Here is a 10,969-nt window from a genome sequence, read left to right on the forward strand (position 1 = left end):
ATGCAATATGAAAGAATGCTCTCAATGGTGGATTTATAAAAGGACACCAGCAGCCTTAGATTCATTCTGTCTTTTATTGCACTTCACTTTGTAAATTACAAAATTACTGTAAACACTGATGGCACCTTATATATTTCTTATTTTAATCATTCCCCTTTAATAGTTAATAATTGTTTATTTTTGTGCATTATATAGGCTATCATAAAACATTTATTCCAATAAAGTAGTTTGAAGTTAAACAGCACATTGTCAATCTCTGTATCCGATATTATGCATGCCAACTCAAAAAAAAACTCATAACAGTCATAACTTTTATTTCAAAACAAAGATAATTGTGTAAAAGAAATATGTACAAATACAGATAATCACATACATCTGTACACACACAGACAGACAGACACACACACACACACACACACACACACACACACACACACACACACACACACACACACACACACACACACACACACACACACACACACACACACACACACACACACACTCACACACACACTCACACACACACTCACACACACACACACTCACACACACACACACACACACACACACACACACACACACACACACACACACACACACACACACACACACACACACACACACACACACACACACACACACACACAGAGAGAGAGAGAGACAGACAGACACACTACTCAGCTTGAAATTCCCCTCCATCATTGAAAAAACAATCAACTGAGCATAGCCCTCAACCTCCTTATCAGAATAAAATCAACGCAGGACTCCCCTTCTGCCATCACCCACACACCCAGCCCCAGGTGGGCAGTCCTTGTATATTGCAGTGCAAGCACAGAGTTAACGAGTAGGGCACCCGGAACTCTTGCTTGTATTGCTGGAAAATGTACTCCAGTTCACAACACCTAATTTAGATAAAATACAGAACAAACAATATGAATCATTTTGAAGAAAGGCATTAATACAGTACAGAGTCGTCATACAAGGAATATATATATATATATATATATATATATATATAATTTTTTTAAACAAAGTTATTGGCTTTGTCTGTAAAGTACCTAAGTACCTAAGAGACTTTAACATAAACTAGTTTAAAAAAAAAAGTTATGCTGTCTAAATGATAAAAACAACTAAGGAGAATCACAATGAATCTTATTTGAGCAAAATACAATGTTCAACTTCATTACTTTAATTAATTTCACCACAAATGTATTTAACATAACTTACGTACTGTAAGTGTACTACATTCACGAATGTAACTTTTACAGTACGATCTGATACTGAGGAACAACATTTCTTTTGCAATGGATGGAACAATCAACTACATTACTTACATAAGTCTTTCTGCTCTATTTGAAGACATCTTTCAAACCTTAATTTGTTTAAAGGCGAATTAAGACTTATACATATCATTTTAAGACTCGCTGAAACTCGCTGAAGTCATTTTGATAATATGAGATCATAAAACATAACATTTTTTGTAAAATCTAAAACATTTCTGATGCGCTCTATGGAATCTCTTACAATTAAAAGCCGTTAACACAAAAGAACAATTGTTAAAACAGCATAAATAATCCTTATTGACTTACTGCCATCGAATCCATCGCCGGAAGTGATTGTAATGAACTGCGCGTGCGCAAATGCGTATAATTCGCGCGTGCGCACATGCGTCTACTTTGCGCATGCGTGGTAACACATACGTGACGTACATACGTGACGTGTATACGTGATGTCACCGCGCTACAGTCTGCAGCGAGGGGTACCTCACCTCAGCGTCTCGCTCCGCCTGAGGAAGCCGCAGAAGAAACTTTGACCACTTCAGCTGTTAGCTTAGCAGCGGAGACACACATCTCCGTTATTGTTTACTACGAGTCACTTATTTATTCGACCAGCCCTTTTAAAAAAGATGTGGTTTATTTATTTACTCAGCTGGTTGTCGCTGGTGATACAGATATGTTTCGTTACTCTCGCTATTGGTGAGTTTTATGTTGCTGCTGTTAGCCGCTAACCTCCTTTTGCTGACGCGACCAAAGAAATCCCTCAGCTCCCGCGCCTTATTAACAATCAAATATCCGTTTATTTTCAATTAATAGAAGCCTTTGGGAAAATAACGATGTAGAATAGAATAACAGTGTGATGAGCTTAGAAAAAAACGGCCTCACATCTATCTCTTTGACTAAAGTCATATTATATAAGAATCGATAAGCTCTCATTGTGTTTCAAGCCTTTGAGTTTTTATATTTCTAACTGTATGGTTGCAGAATACAGGATTGTTTGGATTAGTATTTCTCTCCGCCCATTTATATGAGACCCGTTAGGGTAAAGTTACATCTGACTAGACACTTATTTTAGTGACAGGTCATTTCATTTAACGTTATATGATGGCTAATTGAATTCTTTCAATTCTCGCTGTTCCACATGATGATGATTGGTTAAAAACAGTACAAGTGTGTCTGTCCACGTAGGCAGTCAGATGTTCATGATGACACCTGTACCTGTATTTGGACACCTGTGTTTACTCTTACTCTAGCACTGAATGTATAAGAAACTTGATGGGTGGATGTATCGCTCTTGCACTTTAACCCACTTGTAAGATCTGAATGACGGATGTTTATGTGTAGTTTTTCTCAGTTTGTTATTTGTCCTCACAGCTGCAGGCCTGTATTACCTGGCGGAGTTAATAGAGGAGTACACAGTCGCCACCAGTCGCATTATAAAATATATGATTATGGTGAGTATTGTGTCATTATATAAAACTTACATTATTGAGGAGGATGCACCCATAGACTAATATCGCAGGAACTCGAGCCATATCTAGAGAACGGGACACAAATCCAGTTTGGGATTCAAATCTTTCTAGGCTTGTGAACACTGTCTGAACAGTCGGATCAGATTTCATCTCTCACAGAATGAAAGTGTTGTCATAAGTGTGTTTGCATTGGTTGTTATTATAATACTGATGTAAGCGTCAGCAACATGTTCTATGCTTTGTGTGACAGGGTTTCGTAGATGCTTGAATTTGACTTGAAAACACCCATATTTATCAAAAAGTGCTTGAATTTTTAAAAGACATGTGAAATTATTGCTTAATTTTATTGATGTTAAATCTTTTCACACAAAGTTAACGCTGCAGTCATTTCGCATGGCTATGAATGAGCGTGATATTACTCGTAAATATCCACGTATATGGTAGTGTTTTCATTCTTGAAGTCAATCATATATTCACGGGAGAAAAAATCAGTTTGAATAAAGAAATATGTTTTTAATAGTATCCTTTCAATGGTTAAAGGGACCACAGTCATTGCATGTGTTGCAAGTTATGTAAAAAGGAGTGCTTGAAAAGTCCTTGAATCTCGTTTAACAGTGTGTGTACGAGCCCTGGTGTGAGGTTACGTGGACGTGCTTCATGTCTCACACTCGTACTCTCATCTCTCAGTTCTCCACAGCGGTTCTGGTCGGGCTCTACGTGTTCGAGGGCTTCCCGACCCTCATGATGGGAGTGGGTCTCTTCACAAACCTGGTTTACTTTGGTCTTCTGCAGACGTTTCCATACATCATGCTGACCTCGCCGAACTTCATCCTGTCATGTGGTGCGTACGGACACATTTACAGTCGGGATATTTGAAGAGTTTGGTTCCAACACGCAATAAATCCATTTAGATTAATTTGAGTAAAAAAAAAAGTGTTTTCTTTACCAAGAAAGTGGAAAGATGAAAACCACTATTTTCTGTTTCAAACTTTCACATAGCATTTGTAGGTCATAATAATAATAAAAAAAAAAATCCAGGTTTTAATTTTCAAAGATTTATTATAAAAACAGATTATTTTTTCCCCAAAATGCAATAAATCCATTTAAAAAAAAAAAAAAATTGCAATTAATCCATTGAATCAATATAAAAGTTTTTTTTGATATTGAAACTGTTGAAAATACACAACAACGTAAGTTTATTAGTATAATATTTTTATTAAGAACTGTAAAGAAGATTGAAAACATTTTTCCTCCTCCCGAGTGCCTCGTCTTCTTAATCTCCTCACGTAAACGATTCGATTTCGATGCCTTACGTTTCTTACCCACCGCAGAAACAACCACAGGTTCATCAATGCCGTCAAAATTATTCATTTTTTTGTTTGTTTGTTGATCGAAAAGTACAAAATAGATAAGAAAAACTAGGAAGCCGGGTGTATTTAAGGCGCTGCAGTTACTGTTTACATTGCGTGGAATGGTGCGTTGTGATTGGTTGAGAGCGGATATATCGCATTCTGCAGAGAAGGGAGACTGGCGTTTGTCGCGGTTTGGAAAGAAAGGGAGAAAGCATGACAGAATAACACGGCGGATATCGCATTTTACTTCAAATTAAACATTGACTTTTCAATACCAACCAGATACAATACTGATTTTTGCAGTAACTAATTTTTGTTTTAAAAATGGCGTTTATCGCGTTTTGGAACCAAACTCTTCATTTGACAGTGTTCTCCTCTCATCCTTATTTTTGCTCTCTTTTCCAGCACTGGTTGTGTTAAACCACTATATGGCCTTCCAGTATTTTGCGGAGGAGTACTATCCTTTCTCTGAGGTATGCTATATCTTATATGCAAATATATAAAATATGTTAACTGACCAAAACAATGTAATCTCAAACCCAGGAGTTTAGATTTAGGGTGATACTCGGATGTATAATTTCTCTCTCACATTGGCCTATTAAAGAAAACTATTGATCCCACTTTGAGTTTGAAATGATTGGTGAAAGTTAAGTTCAGAAAAATACAGTACAGTTTGAAAGTTTGGTGTTGGTAAGTTTTGTTTCTGTTTTTGTAGTCTCTTCTGCTCACCAAGGCTGCATTTATTTGATCAAAAATACAGTAAAATTGTAAATATTATTACAATTTAAACTAGCCATTTTCTATTGTAATATCTTTTAAACTGTAATTTATTCCTGTGATCAAAGCTGTATTTTCAGCATCATTACTCCAGTCTTCAGTGTCACATGATCCTTCAGAAATCACTCTAATATGATGATTTGATGCTCAAGAAACACTTCTGATTATTATCAATGTGTTGCTTAATATTTTAGTTGAAACTCCCATTAATATTTTTGTGGAAATTTCTTTGATGAATAGAAAGCACTGCATTTATAAGAAATAGAAACCTTTAGTAACATCAATTTTGCTCAGTTTAAGTATTAATGTCTTTAAAACATGACATTAGGCCGATTAAACGATGCCTGTATTTTGAAGTTGAGGTGAACAGTGACTGAGTTTACTAGAGGACGGGTCTCTGTGTTTTCAGGTTCTGGCGTACTTCACGATATGCCTGTGGGTGATTCCTTTCTCGTTCTTCGTGTCTCTTTCTGCCGGGGAGAATGTGCTTCCGTCCACTGTGCAGCAGGGAGGTGAGAGACGAGCCAATCACATGCGTTTATGATCACATGGGCATGTTAAACTATCCTTAGGTACTACTAGCCCAGTTACTGGGGTGAGTCATATAACGGGGCAAACAGAAGAAATCTCTATGCAATTATTTTTGTTTTTCGCAGTCATTAAAAGTGATTTGATTGATACATTATTTCTGAATATGTCAAAAATGTACACAAGTTGTACGAGGCTTCTTCAGAATCAGAGCAGAAGCTTTTCAATTAAATATAGAGACTTGTGTTTGAACCAAACCGAGCAGATGAGTTTAAGAGCACTATATAATGTCATTTAGTATTTTGTAAATAAAAGTAAATTAAGTAATGCAAATGTAATATTTTATTAAAAATTAAATTGCGTTATTGTAATTTACGTGCCCTGAATAATATTCAAATGTGCATTTTACTTTGAATGTTGTTTTTCAGATCAATTAAATAAAATATATAAGAAAAATGTAATGTTTTCTTAAAAATAAAACTGCTTCTTTGCAATTTACTTGCCTTTGAAAATTATTCAAATGTGCATTTTATCTTGAACGTTGTTTTTCAGTCTAATTAAATAAAAGTAATACATTTTTCAATATATTTTATTAAAAATAAATTTGCTTGATTGTAATTTACATGCCCTGAATAATATTCAAATGTGCATTTTACTTTTTTTTTTCAGTCTTAATTAAATAAAAAGAATGAAAAAAAAAAAATGTTTTTCTTTTATTAAAAATAAATTTGCTTCATTGTAATTTACGTGCCTTTGAAAAACAATGCATATTTGAATATTTTTCAGTGTAATTAATAAAAATAATTAACAATAATAAAATAAATTATTAAAAATATTTATTAAATTATTAAATGTTTTTAAAAAATTATTTTAAAAACATTGTTTTCGGTCAAGATACTTTTATTTACTTTTTTTGTCAGGGATGTTCTACAAAAATGTGTGTATCATGATATCATCATAATCACCAAATGTTTGAAATTATTAAAATGTTTGCTTATCGCCCACTTCTACTCTGTAGTTGGATGTGTTGGACAGACATTATCAGTGCTACTATATACACTCCTCATATGTTGATGGTTTTCTGTGTGTGTGTGTGTTTCTCAGATGATGTGGTGTCGAACTACTTCACTAAAGGCAAGCGGGGCAAGCGCTCGGGAATCCTGCTCATCTTCTCCTTCCTGAAGGAGGCCGTTTTGCCGAGCCGGCAGAAGATGTACTGATGAAGCGGCAGACATGAGCATCGGCCGGACGGAGGGCTCTGGGAGGGTTTGATCAGGCCACCGGCCCCTTTCATTGGACAGCATCTTTTTTTGTGGGAGGGATTGGTTTGCAATGATGAACATGAGATTGAATCTGTAGGACCACATCGGAACAAACGCGCACAAACTCTGAATGAACTTATCAGTGTGTTGAGAGTCGCCAGCTAATTTTTTCCTAGGCGTCTAAAGCCATGAAAGGACTTCAGAAGTCTTGAATTTTTAAAGGCTTAATCTTTCGACTCGTCTGTGTGTGGATGGCTTCGGCTTCACAGCGTCCTGCTGATTTTCTTCTAATCGCATCAAAAGCCAATGTTTGTGTTCGCTCACGAATGAACTGATGTGTCTGGATTCTGTGTTCACATTTTAAAGGAATGTTTTACCCCGAATCCAGTGTTCATTCTTCCGTTTGCCCACCGTCGGTACATAGTCACGCCTCACACTACAAGTATGTGCTTTGAAGTAGGACCTCAACCAAGTCGTTTTTTTAATTACCTGATGTTAAGAAGGATCGTTTATGATGTCCTTTCTGCTCCATTTGAGCTTTGTAAGTCCATTTTATATCATCCGGTGGTTTGAGGATTAAAGAAAAGCTAGTTTTTGGGTAAAATATTGCTTTAAATATACTGTAATCACGAGAGCCATAGTGTTGACCATGCTTAATTTGTGTGCTGTACAAAAATCGAATAAAATTCAGTTGTATGAGTTTTTAAAAGGTAAACATTGTCATGTACAAATGAGGATCTGATGTGAATGGGTCCCGTTTCACCTCAAAGTCACGAGGGATGAAAAATTGCATTACGATTTTTAGGATTAAAGGTGAGCATTGTTTATCAGTCGAAATAAAAAATAAATATATTATTAAAAATAAATGTTTTTGTAATTTACATGTCTTATTCAAATGTTAATTTTAAGTTTTTTTTTTTTTTTTTAAGTTTCAGAGGGGTTCAGTTCCATAAAAATATGTATATTATGAATGATATTATTAAATGTGCTTAATTTTAAGAAAAGGTCCTCATCAAACAAAATATTTCCAGGTATTATGTGGACATTTTCAGTCCTCACGAACATGTTATGTGAGATTCACCCAAGCAGAACTATAATTATATATATATAATCTGGGTTGTGTAATATAGCTCTGACCAAAATGCAGATTTTGTTTAAACGTTAAATGTGCAGAACTTCTAATAAAGTATCCGAATGGCTCAGAAGAGCTGCGGCGCTGTCTGTACGACTCTTCCTCTGTACGGCGGACACATTTGCGCTCCTCTTTATCTGACAGTCGGGATCTTGTGCGAGGTTGAGGAAAGGTCAGCACACATTCGCATCAGGAAGCTCTCATCTGGGAGAGAATCACTTAGGTTGTTTCGTAATGGCTGAGGTTAAAGTCGACATACGGAAAACTGGTTCTAGGTCAGTGTAAAAGGGCATCTGTTTTCTTGCATGTCAAAAACGAAGCCAGGCGTCCTCTGGGATCTCATGCAGTGACGCCAGCAGAGCTGTTTTGGGCCGGTGACCCGGGTCACTGCGACTCGACCTTCACGCCTCCAGCGCCCAAACCGCATTCAGAGGTCAACTTTCACCCACAACTATACATAGGTCAGCGTCAGGAACAGTTTGAAGATTTCTCATAGATGTTTTCTGTTCACCTTTTCACACCTTGATGATGGTCAGTGTTGGTTTGAGTGTGTATGTTTGCAGTTAAAAGCTACTCAACAGATTTTAGCCTCTGGTCAGATTTGCGTTTTGGGAAAGTGTGCCATTGAATCTCACAAAACCTTTTAAGTACACGTCGTCCATGTGTCGAGGCCTGGCTTTCCCAATTCAGTTCCCCTTTCTGCACTACAGTAGTGCACTATCCAATGAATCCACTGCTTTCCATTCTACTGTAATGTGAAAAGAAAAAAATCAATTTTGAAATATTTATTCATTACCGTTCAAAAAGATTGGGGCAGTGAGTCTCTTCTGCTCACCGAGGCTGCATTTTTTTGATCAAAAATACAGTATTATTGTTAAATAGTATTACAATTTAAATGAACTCTTTTCTATTTGAATGTTTTTTTAACATGTAATTTATTCCTGTGATCAAAGCTGTATTTTCAGCGTCATTACACCAGTCTTCAGAGTCACATGATCCTTCAGAAATCACTCTAATATGATGATTTGATGCATTTATGATTATTATAAATGTTGAAAACAGTTGTGCTGCTTCATATTTTTGTGAAAACCGTTAAGATTTCAGGATTCTTTGATGAATATAAAGTTCGTTAACTGCGGTTATTTACATTTCTGTCACTTTTGATCAATTTAATGTGTCCTTAATGAATAATGCAATCTTAGTGTACAACATTGTACATAGTGATATTGGGCTATTTGTATTAGGGCTGTCATGATTTTTCACTACGGTTATCGTGACCAAAAGAATTCACGATAATGATATATATATATTTATATCAATATCTGTATATTGCGACACCCCTAATTAACACGATAATGATATAATTTTTTTTTTTAATATCACGGTTATCGTGAATACCGGTGTACAGCGACACCCCCAATTTGTATTCTCTCTTTATTCTGTTTTAAATAAAAACACTTACTGGTACAGTAAAAATGACAATCTTGTGAGAATAATCATAAATAAGAATAATTCATAAATAATCACAAAATGAAAGTAATCTCATTAAAGATGCAAAACGCCTTAATGGTCTAAACTGGTAGAAACATGTTTAATTAATCTGTATTAATTTCACTGCATGTATTAAAGATGCACTATGATTTGTGTTTGCTGTCATATTATTACAACTCTTTCTTATTATGAAGTATGCACGGCATAATACTGCGTCCCACAATGCAGTGCTTTAAAATCCACTGCAGTTTTCAACATTTTCTTTCGTTATTTGATCGGACATCCATTTGTATTTCTGAGAACTGGATCATGCTGAATTAAACATGCATGTAATGACCTCATACTGCTGGAAATCTTTATTGTTGCATAATGCGTACGGTTTCACTTGCTATTTTTAAATTGCCCCAATTGCATTACAGTGGATTCTCAGCGCTGAAAACAGCATCTTCTTGACATGAACAACACGAACCAAACTCTCCCAGTCTCAGCTACAACTACAGTGTTTGAGGGTCAAAGTAGACCTCACGGACAGCCAATGAACACCATAGACTGGCTTTATGCAAATGAGTTACATTGTTACGTTTGAATTACTGACGACTAGTTTCAACAGTTCAGAATCGATTCTTTCTCTTAATAAGAGACAATAACTTTACTTGTCGTGCACTTTAATCTTTTAAACTTTGCAGACCTTCCCAAACAGAAATATATTACACACTCCATGTAAGGAGAATTAAATAATATTCGAAAAAGCATAATAGAGTCACTTTAACACTATTATTTCATTCCAGAACAGAAGTATCTCTACTTAGTGCAACTTTTTATTCCTCTGGCACTTATTGAAAATATGACAACGGTCTCTGTAGAAGAGAGTGGGTCTAATAGTGTCCGGGCTTCAACTCCTCGGCGAGGTGCATGGCCACCTCAGTCCAGGGCGAGTCTTTGGTTTTTAGGGCCCGACCCAGTCGAGGCAGATCCAGCACATTGAAACACTGGAATTGCCTGAGGTCACGTTGCTGTTTGGTGTTCACCATCTCCTGCTGCTTGTCTTTTCGCCACATGGCATCTTTCAGAAACCTGTTGCGGAAACACATTTATGTTCATTTGCATATCTGAAAAAGTTCCACCTGTTTCAAATTAAAAACTTAAGTTCTGGCATGCATGACAACTCCCGGAGTGTTTGGCATGTAAATGGGTATGACAATGTTGATATATTTGGTCTTGGCGAGAAGAGACAAGTTGCTGCTGCTGTACAATATAGTGTACATTAATTACCCGTAGCAGATCTATACAGGTGGAGCTGGGGAAGGTGGAGGACTTCTGCAACTGTTACAGCAAATGCTGACAGGCATTTGAAGGTCGAGCAACAAGATCATTGGCTGCTGATCCAGCAGGAATCAATCAGCTGCGACCTATAGAGAACTGTGGCTGCATCAGAAATCGCATACTTGTCTACTATATAGTAGGTGAAAAACTGTATGTGACAAGAGTAGTGTGTCTGAATTCACAGTCCTCATAAAAGAGTAGGCAAGAAGTCCCCAAATGTCCTACTTCTTCCGGTGAGATTCTGAAGTGTGTATTTGATGGACACTTTACTGTCCCATGAGGATTTGTGAATGACAGTGAAGCGACGCAACTGATGCTGGTAGATCACATGATATTAATGACAACATGGCAA

The 10,969-nt window shown here is 36.4% G+C and overlaps 2 protein-coding genes across 2 annotated transcripts in view; one reads left to right on the plus strand and one right to left on the minus strand.

The window, feature by feature from the left end:
* The first annotated feature begins 1,776 nt into the window (after positions 1-1,776).
* tex261 (testis expressed 261) lies at positions 1,777-6,647 on the plus strand. Its single transcript, XM_056234759.1, has 6 exons — positions 1,777-1,979; positions 2,655-2,734; positions 3,440-3,593; positions 4,510-4,577; positions 5,291-5,393; positions 6,514-6,647. Exons 1-6 carry the CDS (start codon positions 1,910-1,912, stop codon positions 6,627-6,629), a joined length of 591 nt encoding a protein of 196 aa, XP_056090734.1. The 5' UTR covers positions 1,777-1,909; the 3' UTR covers positions 6,630-6,647.
* Positions 6,648-10,099: 3,452 nt separating this feature from the next.
* The window catches only part of ankrd53 (ankyrin repeat domain 53), a 5,433-nt gene continuing 4,563 nt past the window's right edge, over positions 10,100-10,969 (minus strand). Inside the window, exon 5 of the mRNA XM_056234763.1 lies at positions 10,100-10,368. Within this exon, the coding sequence (XP_056090738.1) occupies positions 10,170-10,368 (199 nt within the window). The 3' untranslated portion in view covers positions 10,100-10,169. The remainder of the gene's footprint in view (positions 10,369-10,969) is intronic.

Source organism: Rhinichthys klamathensis, unplaced genomic scaffold, assembly GCF_029890125.1.
Source record: "Rhinichthys klamathensis goyatoka isolate OS25496 unplaced genomic scaffold, OSU_Roscu_1.1 h1tg000405l_1, whole genome shotgun sequence".
NCBI classification, from domain to species: domain Eukaryota; kingdom Metazoa; phylum Chordata; class Actinopteri; order Cypriniformes; family Leuciscidae; genus Rhinichthys; species Rhinichthys klamathensis.